Raw genomic sequence first — 24,309 nt, forward strand, 5'->3', positions numbered from 1 at the left:
ACAGAAAATCTGGCCATTGTTCCCCAGTCCCTGACCCCCACCTTTAACCCAAGTGACTTGGGGCTTTCCATGTAAGCCTTGCCCACATTCTCCCGGTTAGAAAACTCCAGAACCAGAAAAACCTCTCGACCTTGGAAACCAATGGCCAAGATAGAGTAAAACTCACAGAAAGCAAGTTCCTCAAACCAACCCTCAAGACGTGAAATTACAGATATGTGAGAAAATATACCATTTACAATAGAATGGGGCAAAGAGACGAGGGACAAGAAGGGAAATAAAGCACATTACTTAACAACAGGCCATGGTGAGTCAGTATGCAGAAATTTCTGCCACAGAACTTTTCTTGAATTTTAATTTTTAGACAGAGTCTTGCTCTGCTGCCCACGCTGGAGTGCAATGGTGAGAACTTGGCTCACTGGAACCTCTGCCTCCCAGGTTCAAGCAATTCTCCCTGCCTCAGCTGCTTGAGTAGCTGGGATTACAGGCACTGGCCACCACGCCTGGCTAATTTTTGTATTTTCAGTTGAGATGGGGTTTCACCATGTTGGCCAGGCTAGTCTTGAACTCCTGACCCCAAATGATCCACCTGCCTCGGCCTCCCAAAGTGCTGGGATTACAGGTATGAGTCACCACGCCTGGCACCTGCCATAGAGTTTCTATACAACCAACCAATCAATCATTCCTACATAATCAATTACAAGGAAGCAGTAATTTTGGCTCAGATGATTTGTGACCAAATCACAGTTATAAGACTCACTTTGTACATAAAATAATTAGCGATTGCTTGGCTTCACCTGGCATTCAGCCTGCGAAAACTCACTCCCGGGGGCTGGTAAAGATGCCAGGCATGTGGCATGGGGCTGTCTTCAGTGATATTCCTGTGGTATGCAGCCTCCTGAAACAGACCTTGGTGGCTGCTTTCCTGGTCCTCACTTCCTGGGTAATCCCCTAAGTATGAGTTGGCCCTAGTGACTTGCCTCTATCCTAATGGACAGATTATAGTATAACTCATGGAATGCCATTTCTTTTCTTTTCTTTTTTTTTTTTTTTTTTTGAGACAGGGTCTCACTCTTTTGTCCAGACTGGAGTACAGCGGCACGATCTTGGCTCACCACGACCTCTGCCTTCCAGGCTCAAGCAATTCTCCTGCCTCAGCCTCCCAAGTAGCTGGGATTATAGGCATGCATCACTACCACCTGGCTAATTTTTGTGTTTTTAGAAGAGATGGGGTTTTACCACATTGGCCAGGCTGGTCTCAAACTCCTGAGCTCAAATGACCCACCCGCCTTGGCCTCCCAAAGTTCTGAGATTACAGGCATGAGCCAGGGCTCCTGGCCAGGATGCCACTTCTAAAGCTTAGACTACAAAACACCCTGATTCCTATTTAGTTGGTCTCTCTTTTGCTTTCTTTGGTCACATTGAAGAGGCCTGGGTAGGCGAGAAAGAGGAACTGAGGCACTCAGTCCAAGAGCTTATAAGAAACCAAATCCCAGCCAGGCACAGTGGCTCACACCTATAATCCTAGCACTTTTAGAGGCAAAGGCAGGCAGATCATGAGTTAAGAGATTAAGACCATCCTGGCCAACATGGTACAACCCCATCTCTACTAAAAACACAAAAATTAGCCAGGCATGGTGGCACGTGTCTGTAGTCCCATGCCTGTAGTCTCAGCTACTCAGGAGGCTGAGGCCGGAGAATCAATCGAACCCGGGAGGCAGAAGTTGCTGTGAGCTGAGATTGCGCTACTGCACCCCAGCTTCGAGACAGAGCGAGACTTCATCTCAAGAGAAAGAAAGAAAGAAAGAAAGAAAGAAAGAAAGAAAGAAAGAAAGAAAGAAAGAAAGGAAGGAAGGAAGGAAGGAAGGAAGGAAGGAAGAAAGAAACCAAATCCTGCCAACAACCACATGGGTTAGTTTGGATGCAGATCCCTCCCCACGGGACCCCTGAGGTGTCTGCAGCCAGCCAGCTGAGGCTGCAGTTGCAGCCTGAGAGAGACCCTGCAGAGAAAACCAGCTGAAAAGCACAAGGACTCCAGGCCCACACAAAGTGAGATGGTAAATGTTGTCACTGCCAAATGTCGTTTTTCCTCTCAGTGTTGGGACAATCTGTTATGTGGAGAAAGATATAATCGCTAAATAGTGGGTTTCATTTAGCTATTTCTGGTGTTCTCACTTAATGAATTACTGGCATAATGCCAAATCACTCCCAATGACTCTAAGGGGGCCAAAATAATGGGCTAAGATTTCAATCCATGGACCAAATCTGGAAGAGTGTTCCTCAAACCCCAGCGCATCACAAAGCACCAACAGGATTCTTGCCACACTCACCCCCAGCCCCCAACCTGCAATGTTGCTGAATAATGTGGCCCTTTCAATCCACTCCTTTTTTTTTTTTAAAGACAAGGTCTTACTATGCTGCCCAGGCTGGTCTCAAACTCCTGGGCTCAAGTGATCCACTTGAGCAGCTGGGATTACATCATCCATCTTTTCTCACTTATAAAATCGACTTAAAAAGGAAAGTATGTATCACTCTAGCAAACAGAAAGCCAGTATCACTAGAAGGCCACTGGATCTGATGAAAGCCAAATGTGATTAAATCCTAAGTGTTAGCGGTTCTCAACCCCAGGAGCATCAGAATCACGTGAAACAACAAGGGCACCCAGGTCCCCTCAGTGAGATTCTCCTGTAGCTGATCGGGGTTGAGCCTTGGCATGGAGGCTTCTGGATGTTCTGAGTGGAGTCTACTGCAGCTGTGTCTGACAGCTCTGAACTTCCTGGTTGCTGATGGTACCCTGACCCTGAGGCTCACATTCACTTTGTCAGGGGTCTCAAAGAGTTAAAGCTGTACTAGCACCAACCTGAGACCACATCAGCATGGCCAAAAGGAAAAGAAAGTGGGAGCACCTTCCCCAGCACCTTCAACACCTGACCCTGAGCCATCTAACATCACTCTGTCTAAGACCAGGGCTATATGTCTCATACTCCACACATGTAGACTCGAGAGCTAGACAGACACATCTCTCTGGGCAACCCTCTGTGGAAGTGGCTGATCAAAATAAAAACATTCTGAGCGACAGACATGTGTAGGTTACAGCAGCTGGTGAGGAACTGGATTCAGTCATTACAGCTCTGCTCATGTGGTGTCTCCTCCAGAGGCTGCAGACAGTGTGAGTTTAGGGTACAGTGACCAAGGCTTGCTCTCTGCATCACAGGTCAGTACCTGGCACAGGGAAGACACTATTAGCATCCAATGAATAAACAGATGAAGTGTCATTCAAACTAAATCTTGGGGAATGGGCTAGACACAGCCCACCATCCAAGGAGAGAAGTGTTATTTCAGAGGGATCCCAGAGCAGCACGGCCAAGCTTCTGAGAGCCTGCCCTTGCTCCTCCACCAATAGCTTCTCCAATTAAGCCCTGGCTTATTCCAACAGCCAGTGCTGAAGGCATCAGTTCTCCCTGTGACTGATGGATAATTTCATACCCAAATTGAAAACCATTTAAATTGAGACATCAGGAAAATCAGAGGCAGGCAACATATGATATCTCTCCATATGTGACAGCAAGTAACAAATGAAAACAGCAGTGTTGACCATCTTGAGACAAGCAAACTCACAGTCTCTTGGTGATTTGTGGGGCAGGCAGAGAGTGCTTCATTTCAGTCAAATTCACCATGTGTGTTCTGGGCATGGGTAGTCAGGATGCAAAGGTGAGAAGTGGGAACTAAGATTCATTCATTCAGCAAATACTTTATACTCTGTATCAGGTGCTAGGGACACAGCCATGCACAAAATGGACAAAGGGGACAGCAAATAAACAACTCTATGCCAAGTAGTGTTACAACATGAAAAAAAAAAAATAAATAAAGCAGGAGAGAGTGCTATTTTAACCAAGGTTATGATATACGCTGGTATTTTACTCCCTACTTTGGATGTTTAGAGGTATTTACTATTTAAGCTAAACCTCATACAACTCTTTGGTGGGCATTCCTAGTGTCAGTTAAAATGAGGATATGGGCCAGGTATAGCAGCTCACACCTGTAATCCTAGCACTATGGGAGGCCAAGGTAGGAGGCTCACTTGAGCCTAGGAGTTTGAGACCAGCCTGAGCAATATAGTGAGACCCCCATCTCTATAAAAATTTAACAGTTAGCTGAGTGTGGTGGTGCATGCCTGTAATCCCAGCTACCCAGGAGGCTGAGGTGGGAGGACTGCTTGAGCTCACAAGTTGGAGGCTGCAGTGAGCTATGACTGTACCACTGCACTCCAGTCTGGGCAACAGAGCGAGACCGTCTCTTAAAAATATTAAAAATAAAAAAATTTAAGGAAATAAAGTTAACGACATGAAGACTAAAAAGAGACGTGCCAGCTCCATTTCCTACTAGTCATGGAGACACGGGGACTGGGAGATATAACCTCTCGTATCGGTGCCTTAGTCTCCTCACCTCTGAAGTGGAGACATGAGAACATCCATCACTGCTTGCTACTATATGAACAGCTCATGGAATAGGATTTGGTATGTAGTAAGTACTCAGGACACCTGTCTTCTAGGAGGAGTGTAAATGACACTCCCACTTTTAAGAACTTCATTATCTCATGAAGAAGCCAAAGGATACACCCATGTAGCTAGCAGATCAGAATATTATGAACAAACCATGTCAATTTATACCACCATTCTCACTGCCTAAGAGGCCTACCTTCCCGATCAACTCATCCTTCAGAACTCAAGTCAAACATCTCCTCTTGGAAACTTGCTGTGACATACCCCAGCAGGTAATTAACCCCACTATGGTGGCATCATTACAGTTGATACCTACATAATTCGATTTCTTACTCACTGCTCATTCTTTCATTTCACCATGCTTAAGAGCCACGACGTCAACCTCCACTGCAAGGATATTTAGTGTGTCTATGTCTTCCATTACTAAAGACAACTTCTTGGGGGCCAAATTAACTGCGTGTAGCTCAACAGAACTAATTAAGTAATGAATAAACAAAGAACAACGTAAGATTAGACAAAATGAGCGGTCCAGAGGGGAAAAGGATTACAGGAATTTCAAGAACGCTGGAAACATACCTACCAAAACTCACTATTGACAAGGCCACTAAGGGCTTTCTCAAAGAATGAGCGAGACCTTGAAGAACGGGGAAGATTTGGAAGAGTATGCTTTCACATGTATTCATGACTGAAGAATGCACAGTCTCAAAACAATTTGAACAGTATAAATAATCCCATTTGTGTTAAAAATAGATGTGTGTTATGCATGTGTGTGTGAGCACACGCGCGCGTGTGTGTGTATATATATATGCCTGCCTATATGTAAATGCATAAAAAATACCTGGAAGGGTATATACCAAACGCTTCATAGCAGGATCGCTGGGAGGGAGCACTTGTTTTTCGTGCTCTATATAGTTTTGCATCATTTATATTCTTTCAGAAATGTATTTTTATATTATTTATATAACTTAGAAAAAATGTAAAAACATGTCTTCTAAAAGACAAATGGTGAAAAGGCAGAGTGCTGGAAGTAGAAGGAACAGGAAGAGCAAATGCTGAGGGACAGGACCGGGTGGAAAAACAGCAGACGGCAAGAGATGAGGGTGAAGGCAAGAGTCAGGTCCTGCTTTGCATCTGCCATATTATTTTTAAAACAAAGCTGAAAAATATCTGTGCTGCATTGCAGCACTGGGGGCAAGAGTTGGCTGCGAGCTTTGCTCAAACAGGACAGGGTGGCCATTCCCACGGGAGGCCCACACACTCAGGCTGGCACAGCAATGACACTCTGGACAGGAGAAACTAAAGGAAACCACTTTCCCAGAAAAGAAATCAAAATCTGGCTGGGTGCAGTGGCTCACGCCTGTGATCCCAACACTGTGGAAGGCTAAGGCAGGAGGGCTGCTTGAGCCCAGAAGTTTGAGACCAGCATGGGCAACACAGAAAGACCCTGTCTCTACAAAACATTTCAAAAAGTAACAAAATTAGCCAAGCATGGTGGTATGCATCTACAGTACCAGCTTCTCTGGAGGCATAGGGGCAAGGATCACTGAGCCCAGGAGTTCGAGGCCGCAGTAAGCTATGACTGCACCTCTGCACTCCAGCCTGGGTGACAGAGAAAGACCCTGTCTCTATTTAAGCAAGGAAGGAAAAAGGAATGGAGGAAGAAATGAAGGGAGAAAGAGAGGAAGAAATGAAGGGGGGAAGGGAGGAATATAGGAAGGGAGAAAGGGAAGAAGACAATAAGACAGAGGGAGGGAAGCAGGGAGGGATCTAAAGGAACTAGAGGTTCTTCCAACTTTATCAAAAGCCTTGGCCAATCTCCACTGCCTGGCTGGCAACATCAGTTGCATCCCAAACCACAGTCACCTGCTTTGGGGTGGACGAGGCCCTCTGTTTTCTATTATGCGGGAGAAAGCCATGTGAACTCTGATCAACAAACTCACCTTCTTCAGAAACCAGAGCAGCAGCTCTGCAGACCTCATGGGCAAGAAGGCTGCAGCCCAAGAACACAGGGGTGTAAGTAATACCAAGATGGTGTCTACCCCTCAGGAAGAGGTCATTTACAAAAGAAGAGGTCAAAGGGAGCCAATGACTTGGGTTTTTGCAACTAAATTAGAAGTCCCTTTACCAAAACGTATCTATTCTCATCTAATCACATAACGTGCTGGTCTCCCAGAAAAGAGACAGCAATGAATCTAGGCACAATCTGCTCTGGTTCCCACAGACCAGCTGGCCAGGGAATCAAACTCCATGAAACACACAGAAAAACAGCATTGATTTTACTAGGAGATTATATAAATTCATTTCAGGGAGGTGGGGAAGCCTCCCAGAATTTGCTGTGAGATGCCCTTGGTGCTGCTCACTGCCTGGCCCAGGAGACAAGGAAGCAGAGATGTGCCTTTATTCATTTTTTTCGAGATGAAGTTTTGCTCTGTCGCCCAGGCTGAAGTACAATGAGGTGATCTCCTCTCACTGCAACCTCCACCTCCCAGGTTCAAGCAATTATCCTGCCTCAGCCTCAGGAGTAGCTGGGATTACAGGGACCCAGGACCATACCCAGCTAATTTTTTATTTTTAGAATAGACAAGGTTTCACTATTTTGGCCAGGCTGGTATCAAACTCCTGACCTCAGGTGATCCACTTGCCTCGGCCTCCCAAAGTGCTAAGATTATAGGCGTGAGCCACTGCACCCAGCCACCTTTATTTTTCAAGAAAGCTTTTGTTTGTTTTGTTTTGTTTCTGTTTTCTTTTTTGAGACAGAGTCTCTCTTTGTTGCTTAGGCTGGAGTGCAGTGGTGCGATCTTGGCTCACTGCAGCTTCTACCTCCCAGTTTCAAGCGAGTCTACTGCCTCAGTCTCCTTTGCAGCTGGGATTACAGGCACATGCCCGGCTAATATTTACCATGCCCAGCTATTTTTTTTTTTATTTTTAGTAGAGATGGGGTTTTACCATGTTGGTCAGGCTGGTCTCAACCTCCTGACCTCAGGTGATCTGCCCACCTCAGCCTCCCAAAGTGCTGGGATCACAGGTGTGAGCCAGTGCGCCTCGCCTCTAAGAAAGATTTTTTTTAAAGAAGAAGAAATCTTTAAAAAATATATAGAATGTCAGATGCAACTTGTGTGGAAGATGTGACTAACCAGAAGTGAACTGTTTTAACGCAGGGAAAGAGATGTACTAAATTAAGGAATAAGTATAATACAGTTAGAGGGCTTGTATGACTATTAATATAATCATGTGATTATTACGTATCCCTGGAAATACTGTGTGTGTTAATTTAGCAGAAATTGAATAAATTAAATTAGTATTTAGATGGATGTGTCATGGGCAGTGAGATTTACAAGGTGGAGTTGAGACAGAACAGAAGATGCTGAGAGAGTCCATATTTTTAGGATGACAAAAATCAAATGGTCAAGGACGGTGTCGTCGTCTGACCACGTGGAGGAGAGGACCTGGCCCAGACTAGCTTCTAGAGGAGTCTCCTGTGGATGCCCCAGACACAGGAACCCCTTTTCCATGCTCATGACATCATATAAAGACAGGAACAAGCTAACAGCATGCATACCAGGCAGGAGCAAAGAACCTGGGGTCTTGAGATTGCTACTTGTGGGAGAGGTGAGTGGAGTCTCGGGGCAGTTTCCATAACAGATGAAGAATAAGATCAGAGGAAGCCTACATATTAAATAAGAACAGGCCTTCTTGCACCAATAATGAATGCACGTCAAGAGCTGAGGATTTTGATGAATTCGAATCTGTGCACCTGCACCTGGGTCAGATGAAATTCAAAGAAGAAAGAGAGGTCATTTCAGGAAGGACCGAGTAGTAACTAAAATGAGAACAAGGGACCTCTGGACCGAGGAGTATGCTGGTAGCTGCTGCCTGTCACTTCTGCTACAGAAGAGATTGTGAGGGTCCAACTCAAACGAAGCGTTCACAAACGTATGCTGCAGAGGAGAAGACAGGTTGAACAAAGGGGTCAAAAGATGCCTTCCAATCCCAGCTTCTATTCCTTCAGAATGAGTGGCAGGAAAGACCTCAGCATTATCCAGGCAGGGCCTCTGTCTCCATGCCAAATCACCATGAAGTTAAGCCAGAGAGTCACAAGCCACACAAAATGTATTCTGGGCTTTGACCTTCTCAAAAGCAGAGACTGTATCTTCCATGTCTGCTACGTCTCCATAGCCTTCCTCAACCTGGTTAAAGCAGCCACACAAAACACCAGTGACTGACAGGTGACATAAGCCAGTGTGGAAAATGCCTCCCTCGACTCACAGCTGAAGTTGTTATACAGCACCAAGTTTATAAATCTTGATTACTTTGCACCTTGCTTTCTATTTGCATTAACATAGGACCAGCTTTAAAGTTAAGCTTGCGTACACTGCATTTGCCAGCAGACGTGAAACCCTGATCTTCATGGAAGTGTATTTTAAAGTTTCACACCGGGAAGCCTTGGACAACCAGACTCCATCCACTCAAACCCCTCATGGGTCCCCAGGAGAAATCGGCTATGTATGGTGACAAGCAAGCCAGGTAAGGATGCGACTTTAACACAGGTGCCTCAGAAAAGAAAGATCTGTTGTTTTAATGCTGCTGACTCCCCCAGTCAGCAGGTGCAAGAAGCACCTGCGTGAACAGCAAAGAGCATGTGATCACTTGCGGTGTTTGGCCCTGGTCAGGAAAACACAGCGAGGCCCAAATAGAAGCTTTTCTTCTCTGGATCTGAGAGGTTTAAAGTGGGTTCCACCAGCATCTCTCCAAATGATTTTGTGTCAAAGACTAATATTTCTGAGTTAAGCCTCTCTGTGAGATATATTTTTGGTAGCCTCTCTTAAATGGCACTTTTAAAAATAATCTCCTTCAAGACGGCAGACGATTAAAACAGGGATGTCCAAGTGCTGAGTTAAAAAGCCTCTTAGAATTTGGAACACGAAGCTTAGCGTTGCCGTGGGACAGCAGACAATTTGGTACTTGATCATTAGCTATGCAGCAAGCGCCATCCAGCAGAAAAATAAGATTTCTTATTAAGCATCCGTTCTTAAATAGCATCAGCCCTCAAATGAGATCACTCCCTCTGAAGGTTTTAAAGATACCAAGAAAGTCCCAGGGAGCATTTTATTTTAAAGGGAATCTTATTACAAAACTTGGGATGGGGTTTTTCCATTTATCTCATCCCTGGATTTGAAATTACTCGTCTTTCTCTCCCATCAGCTCAGGCGTCTCAGAGGAAGCAAGGTGCCCCTGGAAACACAGATAGCTCACAGCGAGAACCCATAGGAGGTGCGTTATCCAGCAGGATGGGAAGGCAGCTTTCTGGATAATCGAATGTGCTAGTGAACAGAGTGTTAGCAGAGATACTACAGGTGCACACTCAGATGAATACATCATATGCTCCCTGAGTGACTATGTGTTCCAGGCTCTGAGGAGAGGCAAATGAAGACAACAGTCTCTATCTCAGGGAAGCTCCTGGTCCACAGGGAAAAATGAAAAAGTCAACACCAAGTGGTACTGCAGAGTGGCCAACGCCACAGCACAAAGTGCCCCAGAAACGCTCATCAGGGGCCGATCATATGGTGGAAGGCCGGCAACGGCCCACTCCACAGGGACCCTCACAAAACACACAAGTTTTGGATGATGAAGGGGAGATGAAAAGGCTTTGTAGTTTTTCAGGGCAATTGCAATGAACAGTAATTATCATGGCAACATACAGCAAAGTAAATGTTTATTAAACTGGAGACAATGGGAGAGTGGAAGGGGAAGGAGAGGGAGAGGGTTACAACCACAAGGAGAGTGTCAGCCAGGGGGAAAAGACAGACACAGGAAATGAGAGAGAGAGAGGCAGATGTAAAGACAAACAGAGGCAGACACAAAGAAGGAAGCAGAGAGAGACACAGAGAGGCAGGGAGGGAGGGAAAGGCAGACACAAAAGAACCACAAAAAGAGACGCACACAGAGACAAAAGAAGAAACAAAGAATCAAAAAGGGAGAGAAATGGAGAGAGTGGGAGAAAATGCAGAATATAGAGACAGCCCAGGTTGCAAAGACCCAAAGTGCCTGGGAAACGCAGTGCTGTTCAGACCAAACCTGACCAGGCTGGTGAGTGGGTGGGAGGCCAATTGGACCCAGGAGTAAACACAGGCAGACCCACTGTACCCCACAGCCACGCTATGTCACCTCCTCTCCCTGGGACCCTGCAGACTCCATGCCAGGGCAGGCTCATGAGATAAAGCTGGCTCTGATGATCTCCCCGCTAGCTAGTACATCAATAAAAAAATGACTTTTAATGGCCCTACTGTTCCCAAATGCACTCATCAGAAAACAGTTCCATGAGTATCTTCTTAGAAAAGATGTTCCCTAGGGAAGTAATTCTGGGAAATGCTGCGATACCTACCCCATCCCTTGTGGAGAGGCATGGAGCACCCTCGTGTGTGACCACAGTAGAGAAGACCATCAAACTATCTTCAATCCAACATTTTTCAGGCTTAGTGCATCACAGAACTCCAGCTCCTTTTTAAAAAAATATATGAACCAACTATGCAAACCCTCACTGAATCACTGTTCTGCTTTTGGGAAACTCTGTCTTTTCCAGATTACAAGTTTCCAAAGAGCACTTTTTTTTTTTTTTTTTTTTTTTGAGATAGAGTCTTGCTTTGTCATCCAGGCTGGAGTACAGTGGCATGATCTCAGCTCACTGCAACCTCCACCGCCCAGGTTCAAGCAACTCTCCTACATCAGCCTCCTGAGTAGTAGCTGGGATTACAGGCACATACCACCACACCTGGCTAATTTTTATTGTATTTTCAGTACAGGCAAGGTTTCACCATGTTCGCCAGGCTGGTCTTGAACTCCAGACCTCAAGTGATCCACCTGCCTTGGCCTCCCAAAGTACTGGGATTACAGGTGTGAGCCACTGTGCCCAGCCTCCAAAGAGCCCTTCTGATATTAACACCAAGTGATGAGTATGCTAAAAACAACAGCAAAACACACACACACCCCACACAAAAAAACTCCTGATGCATGAAATAAGAAGGAGAGGTAAGAAAGGGAGAGATTGCTTTTCAGGTAAAGAATGGGCATATTTGAGAGCTTCACTACAGAAGCATCTGAACGTTTAAAACCATGCAGAGTGCTGTGTCTGGAGCACAAAGATGCCAAATTTTGCTTAAAATTGGAAAAAATAAAAGAACGAGCAGTGTGGTGATATGGAACAAGAGTCCCGGGTTTGCATTCAGGTGCTACCGTGAAGCCGTGTGCCTTTGGGTGAGTCATAAAACCTCTCTGTACCTCAATTTGCTCAGCTGAAAAGTGGGCCTAATGAGAAAATTATAAGGACTGCCTGGAGGGTGCAAGGAAAAAAATCCAAGTGAAACACACAGCAAAAGTCTACCAAAGGGTGGTTCCCTAACCAAACAGACAAGGGAGGGGAACAGTGAGAGAGTAGGGTGTGGGGAAGGAGCTGACGGCGTGGATGCTTGCAGTCAGAGCAGTAGTTCCACAGGCAGCAAGCCACACCAAGTCAGGCCATCTTTTCTGCTTAAGTGGAGGTGATCAGAAATAGGACTAGGGACAGAAACAGAGCCTTGCCAAAGGGGCAGGAAAAAAAAAGAGGAATCCAATGTCCATTGTATAAAGTGAGCTCCTGTTTGCATCTGCCATGGGAATAAGCTGCATTTAATCAGTGGCCTCGCCTTGAGCTTTCGGCACTGTGCCTTTAACTGACCTCTAGAACTTGCAGACTTACAAGGTTCTATTTCCCTGTCTCCATTTATTATTCAAACTAGGAGCTATGCTCCCAGAGTGTAATCAAATCCTGCTAAAAGGTCAAAAAAACTGCAGCATTCATTCACATCTTATACCAAAGAGAGGAAAAAAATAATGAGAAGAGAGTCCTAAAAAGACTCATAGTAAAAAAAAAAGAAGAGAGAAAAATTCAACCCTTAATCCCAAACTCCTTTCCCTGAAAAATAAGTGACTTAGCCTAAAAGGATATACAGGCCAAGTCTGTTGGCTCACGCCTGTAATCCCAGCAATTTGGGAGGCCAAAGCAGGAAGACAGCTTGGTGCCAGGTGTTCAAGACCAGCCTGGGCAATACAGTGAGATCCTGCCTCTACAAAAATAAAATAAAATAAAATACCCAGGTTTCATGGCACACACCTAGTCCTAGCTACTCCAGAGGCTGAGGCAGGAGGATTGCTTGAGTCTAGGAATTTGAGGTTACAGTGAGCTATGATGGTGCCACTGCACTCAGCCTGGGCAACAGAGCAAGACCCTGTCTCTAGAAAGAATAAAGTATATATAATGATACAAGTTAAGCATTCCTAATTCTGAAATCTGAAATCCAAAATGTTTCAGTGAACACTTCTTTTGAGCACCATGCTGGCACCCAAAAATTTTTGGATTTTGGAGCACTTCAGGTTTCAGATTTTTAGATTAGGGATGCTCAACCCACTAGTATAATAAAAATATTCCAAAATGTAAAGAAATCTGGTCATCCCAAATACTTCAGAAAAGAACGGCTCAACCTGTGTTATAAAAAGATACCGCTGAAAGGAAACTAACCCTGCTCATCTTGTTTTTATGAATTATCATTTTGTCTATGCACTCATCCTCTGCTCTATGAAAATGAAGGTATCATGTAGTAAACACTTACTGAGCACCTACTACATGCCAGGCATGGTTCTAGGCACAGGGGGATCAGAGTTGGAAAAGGGTCATGAGGCCAGCACAGAGAGTACCATTTCACTTGGCAGAACCTTACAGAACCTCGTGCTATGGCCGGCACCATGTGCCATGTTTATTCCCAGCAGCTAGAAGAGGAGATTTGGGTTTCTACCTAAAACAAAGAGTCCTGACGCTGAGTCACTCGAATACCCTGGAGTCTGGGAGGAAGCCTAATCCAATGTGGTCAAGGATCCAGGCCCGACGGAAAGGAAAAGAGAAAAGGCTGAGATTCCAATAGTAGATGCCTCTCCCAGTGAAAAGCCAGAGCAAAAATCAAAAGAAGACTCCAGGAGAAAAACTGAGTTGGAAACAGCCTTCTTCCTTTTGCCCTGGATGTCTGACTCTGGGGAGATGACCAAAGCAAGCCTGAGTTAATCATCTGGGTGTCCCCTGGGGACCCTAGTCCAGTGGCCAGCTCTTCTAACAGCCTTCAGGCCCTTAACTACCGTTTTACTTGCTCCTCCCTTCTGGGCATCATACCTTGGGGAGGAAAGGATCTGATGACAATTAGAGCTGTCTTTGTGTAAATGGCTATCTCTGTCCTGGAGGGCATCAGACTTAAGCAAGAGGAAGCATGGCACACAGGAGAAATGAGCTGGCATGGCACGGGGGCTTACTGGTGACATTCACCTACTCATTCACTCAGTGGGTCAACCCACATTCACACCTACCATGTGAATCTCTGAAACCCAAAGGGAGCAGAAAGAAACAAAAACTTGCCCTTGTGGGCACAAAGAAAATAACACCAATCAGTGTTACTTCCACGTAACATTACGTTAACACAGGAAGGGAGCGACACGTATCAGCATCACAGTCAACACGGAAAATCTGACCTTGTCAGGGCATCAGGGAGGGCTCCTGAGGAAGCATTGAGCTAATATGCAGCCTGGAACTGAGCATATTCCAGGCAAGGGAACACCAGGAGTGACAGCCCTAAGTGGGAGGCAGCAAAGGGCACGAGGTCCAGCACCCTCGGAGAGTATGAGGAAACACTGGTGATGGGGGAGAGGGGTACAGCAGCCGAAATCCTTCTGCAACTCAACTGCCAAATTCATAAAAAAGGAAAATATTTCATTTGTATGCCCAATGCATTGTTGGAACTACGTCATGACCTCCTAAAGGATTATGGGCCTCAAAAAGGATATTCCTACAGCAGCAACATTCTTTATTCCTGGTGGAGGAGGTTGAGAGGAGGTGGTCATCCTTTCCAAAGCCCCGAAAGTCCTGCAGGGCAAGATCTCTGGGTTTTCACCCAGTCTAACTGAGCCCGGTGGACTGCCTGCCAGCCAGCCTTCTAGTCTAAATGGAGGATTTCATCTACATTGAGGATTTCCACCCAGGATGCTATCCCAACATTACTGTAAAAACAAAAATGGGAAACCATGCAACATCCAACAGGAGCCTGGCGAAATCAATGATAGTTTTGTCAGTTAAAGGGAACAAGTGCAGTTCTTAAAATGAATGACAATTCTACTTGTGAAATAAAATTAAAAGATCTCTAAAGCATACTGTTAAATGAGGAAAGGCAGGACATACTACAATGAATTCAGCAGGCTACTCGTTATTAAAATATATAGGCACACGTAAGCGGTGTGCTGAGGCATCACTTCTATGTGGAAAGAGAAACCCAAGACTAGTAACAAGTTACTGCCAAGACTAGTAACAGTTACTGCCTCCGGGTAGGAAAATCAGGGGGTCAGAGACAGGAAGAGATTTATTTTACCCTTTTTTACTACTTAACTTTTTAACATGGGGATACTAAGGCTTGTCATGAGTCTAAAAACTTTGATACTTTCCAACTGTTAAAAGCAAAAATATTACCATTAGTATATCTTATCGTACAATAAGAAAAATATAGGGCCAGGTGTGATGGCTCATGCCTGTAATCCTAGCACATTCGGAGATTGAGGAGGGAAGATCACCTGAGGTCAGGAGTTTGAGATCAGCCTGACCAACATGGAGAAACCCTGTCACTACTAAAAATACAAAATTAGCTGGACATGTGGCGCATGCCTGTAATTCTAGCTACTCAGGAGGCTGAGGCATGAGAATCGCTTGAACCTGGGAGGCAGAGGTCATCGTAAGCCAAGATTGCATCACTGTACTCCAGCCTGTGCAACAAGAGCGAAAATACAACTCAAAAAAAAAAAAAAAAGAAAGAAAGAAATATAATTTTTTTTAAAAGTAATTTTTCACATCCGACCCAGAACTGCCACTTCTCAGTGTAGGAGTCTGGGAGAGTTACAATGTTTCTGAGTCTCAGCTTTGTCTTCTGCAAAATGGGCATCATAATGGTAATAACTATTAGGGCATGCGAGGATTAAATGAATTACTAACATTCAAGAGGGAAGCCAGATTTTTTACTGAGATCAATTAATAAATATTAGCTATTCATGTCAGCAGTTATTCATTTGTACTGGTTAATTGGTTGTTTTTATTATCCACCATGAGAATGACGCACTGATGTTGCTCTCCAAAAACGTATCTGCAGTAACAACAGTCACCTATCATTTACCACCTGACACTCATAGGGTCAAACTGAACCGTTCTATGAAATGGGACCACTGCTGGGTTCCTGGGTGCCCACTGGGCCCCTCTCTTTCAAGGCTAGCCTTGGAGTAGGCTGGGACCCCTGGTGTTGGTCAGGCACAAGGGAGAAACTGGCCCACCTTGAAGATCTACCCAACTCACACAGGAGACAGGTCAGGGCCAGGCCCCCATCTCCACATCCCGTAGTCCTTTCTCAGAGGAGGTAGATTAGACGCTGCTCAAGTCTGTAATGCGCAACATGGGTGGGAGGGCCACTGCAGAGATGCTGGAACCTTCCCTGGGGGAAATGGGTAACACAAGGGGCCCCCCATCCCATATCTGTTCCCTGCAATTCCCTAGAGCTGGTGTAGCTTGGAGAAAGAAAATGGGCTTTGTAATTAAACCTGAGTTTGAGTTTGAATCCAGGCCCTATTACATACACACTCACAGAATGACTGCAGATTTCTCTGAACCTCAGTAAACCTATAAAATGCAGTTGATATCACCTCCCTGAAACGGTTATTAGTATACAACAGGTCCTTTCTAAATATGCTTCCTCTTAAGGAATCTCCTAACTAACTAATTAAAGAAATTCACAAAAACATGTACAAAGTCTTGGAGCTGTCAGGAATTAGGGAAGCAAACTTGGTCAGGGACTACAGTTAGGCTTTCAATGGCGGGGGGCGGGGGTGAGGATGACATTTGCACACTGGTCCCACTGAAACCAATGGGGTCTGGTGTGAACTGGCACCTCCAATAGTGCTTTCCTAGACCAACGTTTATAAGCCTCCTGATGGAGACACACACCACCACCTGTGACACCACTGTGGCAAAAAAATGAACCTGAAGACTTGTCAAGCCCCCAGAGTGCATGACCAATTTAAAGGAAAGGTAGGGGACAGAGGAACATGACAAACATCACCATACAGTTGCAATTAGCAAAATCTTCACTGGGAAAACGTACAGTTCAAGGAGCCAAGTGTCTTCCACAATAATGACAAAAAAGACAAGAGAAAACAGGGAGAGACAGCAAGGGAATCTACAAATTAAAAGAGCCTGAAGAGGTGCATCACCCAAATGCACTATGTGAACTTTATCAGGGTCTTGATCAACATGAAGAAAAGAAAACTCTTTTGAGCTAAGTGGAGAATACTGAACACTGGATATTTCATGATATAATGAAATTATTGTTAAAAGTATGTGTGAGGCCAGGTGTGGTGGCTAATACCTATAATCCCAGGACTTTGGGAGGTTGAGGTAGGCAGATCATTTGAGGACAGGAGTTTGAGACCAGCCTGGCCAACATAGTGAAACCCCATCTCTATTAAAAATGTAAAAATTAGCCAGATGATGACAGGCACCTGAAATCCAAGCTACACAGGAGGCTGAGGCACTAGAATTGCTTGAACCCAGAAGGTGGAGGTTGCAGTGAGCCGAGATCACACAATCTTTCTCTGTTGCCCAGGCTAGAGATCTGCACTCCACCCTAGGTGACAGAGAAAGATTCAGTCTCAAAAAAATAAAGAAATAAAATAAAAATAGATGTGATAATGGTATGTGAATATATTTTAGCAGTAAGTATTGAGTATTTATGAATGAAATCATTAAGATGGATTGGATATACACCCAAATAAGCTGAATTTAGAAGTAACTGGTAGAGTATGAGCCCAGCAAGAATGACCTTGAGTTGATTATTAATGAGGCTGAGTGACAGGGACACAGGTTTTTGCTATGTAATTCCCTCTGCTTTTACAAATGTTTTAAATTTTTTACTTTTATTTAAGGTGAATGATGAAGCCACAGGCTAGGAGGGGATAAGGACAATACATGTAACTGCAAAGGAGACATAAAAACAGTCAGAAAGCAAGAAAACTAAATATCGTGCAGTAGAAAAATGACAAAGGCTGTGAGAAGTCAGATGTGGAGCCCAGGATGGGGAACAGGCAAATGAAAAGAGGGGCAACCTCATCCGTGGTCAGGGAAACGCAAGTTAAAGCCATCTCATGCAAAAAGGCTTTGGTGGGTACATGTGGGAAAACAGGAACCATTTTCCCCCTGCTGTCATGCCGCAACCATTAACGAAGATGACTTCTTAGGACAGAATGTGGGGGGTTTCTCCCTACCACCAAACAATGAGTTCTGCAGCAGATACCAGCAGCTGGGTATTCTCTGGCTCAATTCTGACACATCTCCCTGAAGGTAGCATCGGATCCCAGAGGGTGAGGCTCAGTCCCACAAGACTCCCCCTCACTTCTGATGCCAACCACAAGCCCAAGGTTGTTTCACCTGTGCTTCTGACTGACTAGCGATAAACCGCAGCTCTCAAAACCCTTTTCTTGGGTGCCATTAATTTGCTAGAGCAGCACACAGAAATCAGGGAAACACGTTTTCTGGTTGATTATAAAAGATATTCCAAAGGATACAGATGAAGAGATGCATAGGCCAAGGTATGGAAAGGAATGTAGAGCTTCCATGCTCCCCCCCGTGTATCAACCTCTAGGAACCTCCACCTGTTCAGCTACCTGGAAACTCCCTGCATTCCATCCTCCTGGGCCTTTTATGGAGACATCACTGGATAACCAAGATTAACAATGATGTGACTTGATAAAAGGGACTTGGTCTAAGACTAACAGAATGAGTGGGGAGACCCTGCAAGGCCTGTCTCTCCAGAGCTTTCTTGGATTCTCTGGGTAGTATTCTTTCCTCCAGGGTACGAGGCTGGACCACTTCTGAAATGGGGGACACTTGTGACAACTCAGACAACATGGGTCAATTTCTTTATGGATAGCAGGGGATGGTTAGAGTCCTGCCTTGGGTAGAAAAAGGAACAGGTGAAAAGAGAGCAGTAGAAGGTTAGAGAGAGAGATTCTCTTTTCTGAGACCTTCTTCTGAGGCCTAATGTGCCTCCAACATTACAACAAGGGCTACGAGAGTTATGGCCCAGGAACAGCAGATGAAAACAAGTATATAAAACATCACAGTAGAGATGTAAAAGTGTCAGCAGGAACTTTTGCACACAAACAGAAGGATAATAAATAGGTTACATTTACTTTATAAAATGGCGAAATTCAGTCAAGTTTGAGATGCCATATACTAAAACCCTGCAATTTCAAACTTAGATACTGACCTTAAAGAAACATTTGTGTAATGGACCCAGGAAGTGATAACAGATGGCTGCTGATATCACAAAAAGACAGCAGGCATTATGCATGTCCCGACAGAAAACATCACCCAGTAACAGTCATATAATCAGCAACATTAAACGTTAATCCAAACGTTTAATTTAAGGAAACACCAGAAATAAAGAAGCATATCAAATCACAGTACAGAGACACCATCAGCAAAATTTAAGTGGTGAAAACTTCTGTAAGGCAAATCCAGTGTCTTCAGTAAACAAATTACGAGACAGAAGGGGAGAGAGAGAGATGAGGGAAGACGCCAAGGAAGAAAAGAAACCTAAAACAGTAGCCAATTCATAGAGAAAGCAAGTAGAATGATGGTCACCCAAGGGCTGGGGGAGGGAGGAATAGGGAGTGAGTGTTTAATAAGGATTTCAGTTGGAGAAGATGAAAAAGTTCTGGAGATGGATGTTGATGATGACCACACAATGTGGGAATATACTTAGTGCCACTCAGCTATACAGTTACAGATGGTTAAAATGGTAAATGTTACGTTAGGTATATTTTACCGTAATTTTTTTTTGAAATTTATTTATTTAACTTTAGGTGCATACTATATCTGGCATTTCTCCCCGTGTTATCCCTCCCCTCCCTCTGCTCCCTCCCCACAACCCCGCTGTTTCTCCCCTACCCCCTCCAACTGCCCCCAGCGTGTGATGCTCCTCTCCCTGAAACCACACGTTCTCACTGTTTGACACCCATCTATGAGTGAGAACATACGGTGTTTGGCTTTCTGTTCTTGTGTCAGTTTGCTGAGAATGATGGTTTCCAGATTCATCCGAGTCCCTACAAAGGACACGAACTCATAGTTTTTTATGGCTGTGTAGTATTCCATGGGGTATATGTACCACATTTTCTTTGTCTAGTCTATCACTGACGGCATTTGGATTGGTTCCAGGTCTTTGCTACTGTACACAGGGCTGAAGTGAACATATGTGTGCATATGTCTTTATAGTAAAACGATTTATAGTTCTTTAGGTATATGCCCAGTAATGGGACTGCTGGGTCAAATGGAATTTCTATTTCTAGATCCTTGAGGAATTGCCACACTGTCTTCCACAATGGTTGAACTAATTTACACTCCCACCAACAGTGTAAGAGTGTTCCCATTTCCCCACATCCTCTCCAGCATCTGTTGTCTCCAGATTTTTTAATGATCGCCTTTCTAACTGGCATGAGATGGTACCTCAATGTGGTTTTGATTTGCATTTTTCTAATGAGCGGTGATGATGAGCATTTTTTCATACGTTTTTTGGCCTCACATATGTCTTCTTTTGAAAAGTGTCTATTCATATCCTTTGCCCACTTTTGGATAGGGTTGTTTTTTTCTTGTATATCTGTTTTAGTTCTTTGTAGATTCTGGTTATTAGCACTTTGTCAGATGGGTAGATTGCAAAAACTTTTTCCCATTCTCTTAGTTGCTGATTCACTCTAATGATGGTTTCTTTTGCTGTACAGAAGCTCTGAATTTTAATTAGATCCCATTTGTCTAGCTTGGCTTTTATTGCCATTGCTTTTGGTGTTTTATTTTACCAAAATTTTTAATATTTAAAGGAAAAGCAACATAGAGATGTATTATTACAATGTGTGGGTGTCACGTGGATCCTGAATCGAAAAAACTATTCAAAGGTAGAAGTCAACTGGAAATTTGAACACTGACTGTGACAACATAAAGGAATTACTGGTAATGGAGTGATAAGGATACTGTATTTATTTTTTCTTATTTTTAGAGATGTCTATAGATGAAATGATATCCAGAATTTGAATGAAATGATAGAGGAGGAGGAAGCAGATACAGATAACCTGAAACACAACTGGCCATGACTGATAATTGTTCAACCTGACAAAGGATAAATGAGCATGCATTACACAACCTGCCTAAATGTGGACATTTTACATAATAAAGAAGTTGTAAAATGAGGAAGCGATTATATGTCTGCACAAAAGGGCAAGTGTTAGATGCTCACAGCATTGTAGTTTTTAATAGCAAAATAGTGGAGACATCCGAAATGCTGACAAAGCCAGGAATGAATCAAAAATATTGTGCTATTTCATTCCACAGAGAACTACAGAGCTAAGCAATTAAATGATGTAGATCAGTGGATCTCAACCAAGGGTGATTCTGCCAGGTTCTGAAATCCAGAGGACAGGTGGCAATATGTGGAGACATTTGTGGTTGTCACAACCTGGAGAAGTGAAGCTATTGGCCTCTAGTGCCGGAACCCAGGGATGATGCTAAACATCCCATAATGCTCAGAACAGCCCCCACAATAAAGAATTATATCATCCAAAATGTCAGCAATGCCATGACTGCAAAGCCTGATTACTCCTCAAACCATAATACTGAATTAAAAACAAATAAACAAAAACAAGTGACCAGCAGATATATACAAAAGTAGTATCATGTAGGTAAATGTTAAGAACACAAAACCAAGACTGTTTATTGCTCATGGAAGCTTAAGCATGTAGCAAAGTATGAAAAGACGGGTGGGGACACTATATGCCAATATTTGAATATAGTTGACTAGAAGGAGGAATGACTAACAGGAAATGTTGCTTCGACAGAATTTGTAACATTTTACTTATTTTACCCCCTCCCCATCAGAAAAAGCAAAGGAGGCAGAGGTGAACGTAGGCAAATCTGGCCGGTGGGTGCATGGTTGCTTGCTCTGTTAATCTCTGGGTTTTTCTATTGGGCTGTGTGAGGCAGAGGCTGGATGGACAGAGTTGGGGCAACACTCACCGGTCCGCGGAGATCGATGAGCTCCTGTCTCATCTGGGACACGAGGGCTTCCTTGGCCACCAGGGCCCTGTGCAGGCGCTCGTTGAACTCAATCAGCTCGCCATGCATCTCTGCCACCTGGAACACAAGCACCAAAAGGTGAGGCTTAGAGGCAGACATTCCCCAGGGACCGATCCCACCTTCTCTGGACTCTCCTTCCTGCCATCTGTCCTGCCATCTGTAGGCTGTTGGGGTTGGAGTCAATGACACTGCTTACCTGTGAACCATGCAATCCACCTGAGAGGTCAATGTGTTTTCACCTGCTTCACTGTGACACTTCAGAGTCAACAGTATGACATTTACGGTAAAAATAGGAGAGTATCAGATCAAGTTTGGACCTTGAGCTTTTTCTTTTGCTTTTCTTTTTTTCAAAAAAAAGACAAGGTGTCGCTCTGTCACCCAAGCTGGAGTATAGTGGTGCGATCTTGGCTCATCACAACCTCTGCCTCCCAGGTTCAAGCTATTCTTCTGCCTCAGCCTCCCGGGTAGCTGGGATTATAGGCATGTGCCACCACACCTTGTATTTTTAGTAAAGACAGGATTTCAACATGTTAGCCAGGCTCATCTTGAGCTCCTGACCTCAAGTCACCCACCGTCCTGACCCTCTCAAAGTGCTGAGATTACAGGCATGAGCTACCACACCTGACCTGATTCTTAACGAATAAATGCTGTTCTAGCAAAGGCTGTCTTCCACATCTGACTTGTGCCAATCAACAATTTTGCTAATGGCACAACAACAGTAACCATTTGGTGACCATTTATCAAGGATAGTGACAACAATGGTGACAGATGAAATCACAGCAGTGCAGCTATCCTGAAGTCACTGTTTATTCCATGTCAGGCTAAATCCTCCCAGAGCACTCTTCACAGCTTCATCACACTGCCTCTCAGGCAGATGTTATTATTCCCACCTTACAAAAAGAGAAACAGTGTCTCAGGAGTGTAGGGGGCTTGCCCAAGGTCAAACACCTAACAAGGAACTGACACAAGAGCCCTGGCTGTGTGCTAGGGTCCTACCACTCCACTGTGCCCACCTGCAACCCACGTGGGCCTGCTGTGAGCTGCTCAATTCTTCCATATTGAATTATTCGATAATCTCAGCTGATCCCCAATAAATACAACTGGAGGTGGCTACAGACGGTCTACTGTCAAAGCACAGACTATTCAACTATAATTTACTTAAGCATTTTAGAGAAACGTAAGACGTAATCCTGCTATGCTCTTAAAGAACGCTGAAGGAAGAATCCTGCAAGCATCTTTAAGAGAAGTCCCCAGAATGCTAGGTCAGGCAGATCCTTATCTAGTCCCCTGACTCCCTGCCCTTCCCAAGAGATCACCTCTTCAATGCCCCAGATCTCACCTAAGCACTAACTACACTGTATTCGGAGTGTAAACAATACCAGGCCATTTACAATAAGTACTTCACATGAGATACAGAAGACAATGTCAGAATAAAGGAAGGACATAGGGAAAAGGTTTCTGAAAAAACATGGGGTAACCAATGTGTGTCTCATCTCAGGAGGAACAGAAGGGAGTCCTCCTTTTTTTGCTGTTGTAATAAGGGTAAATCGCATAACAAAATGCACCAAGCTATGAATGACCGCCAAGGAGGCATGTTTCCTTCTCATTCTTTATACTTTTCTTTATTTCAGCTCCTATTCATCAGTGAGAGAAGCCACTTAGACTCTTTATAAAGAATTAGAATTCTTCATCTGAACTACAAGGAAGCCATTGGGCAATCAACATGAAATATATCACATTTCCATTAACCGGCTCTGTGAGTTCCCCTCCACAGACACCCCTCTCTGACCCAGAGGAACAGACACTTTCAAACCATAGTGAAATACTAAGTGAAAATGACACAAAAGATACTGCAAAGAACCATGCAATTAACAAAGGGAGAATAAGTCACTGAGCCTTTTTGCCAGCTTTTTTCTTTGTACAGATGTAAAATTAATATTCCTTTGTTGCCTTGTTCCTTTTGGATAAGAAAATCTTGAGTTGATCATCTTTTGGCCCTTAACAAACAAATACAGTATCGTTAATAATGCCTATGTGCCCCCTCCACACAGAAATCACATGAAGCCTCCACAAGCTTCCTCTGGGCTGTGAATCCATTCACCACGCAGCAGGCTGGAAATCCACAGCTGCCCATATTACTGCTAATTACCTGCCAATGTGCCCCCCAAAAATGTGAACCTTCAATGCCACTGTCATTTCCAAAGCAAAGCAGGGTTTTGCGTTTTGTCTCTGTTTTGTTTTGCAGTGGGAACCAGAGTGTTACTGCAATTTTCCATAAATGCAGACATTATCAAAACATCCTAGCTCCAAGTGATGTTTACCACAAGCTGTCAAAACCCTGGTTCTCTTTTGCAGCCAGAAGAGCAGAACTTGACCACATCAGGCAAATCTTTCATTTCCCTAGGGAATGAAAAGGAAAAATCCGATGCAACTTAAGAGAAAAAATTTGATTAAAATAATAATAATTTCCAGCTACCATTAAAACTATGACATTCAGTGTTACTAAGCTAATCCCTGAAACTCTGAGTTTTTACATTACATATCGCTACCTACAGCCATTGGTATAAACAGCTTTCATCTTACATA

General features: G+C 44.1%; 1 protein-coding gene across 2 annotated transcripts in view; it reads right to left on the reverse strand.

The window, feature by feature from the left end:
* Positions 1-24,309, reverse strand: part of SNX29 (sorting nexin 29) — a 596,746-nt gene that overhangs the window by 186,964 nt on the left and 385,473 nt on the right. For both annotated transcript variants that reach the window (XM_074382212.1, XM_039477976.2), the window contains exon 16: positions 21,664-21,780. In XM_074382212.1, the coding sequence (XP_074238313.1) occupies positions 21,664-21,780 (117 nt within the window). The remainder of the gene's footprint in view (positions 1-21,663; positions 21,781-24,309) is intronic.

The sequence above is a fragment of the Saimiri boliviensis genome, chromosome 12 (assembly GCF_048565385.1).
Source record: "Saimiri boliviensis isolate mSaiBol1 chromosome 12, mSaiBol1.pri, whole genome shotgun sequence".
Lineage (NCBI taxonomy): Eukaryota > Metazoa > Chordata > Mammalia > Primates > Cebidae > Saimiri > Saimiri boliviensis.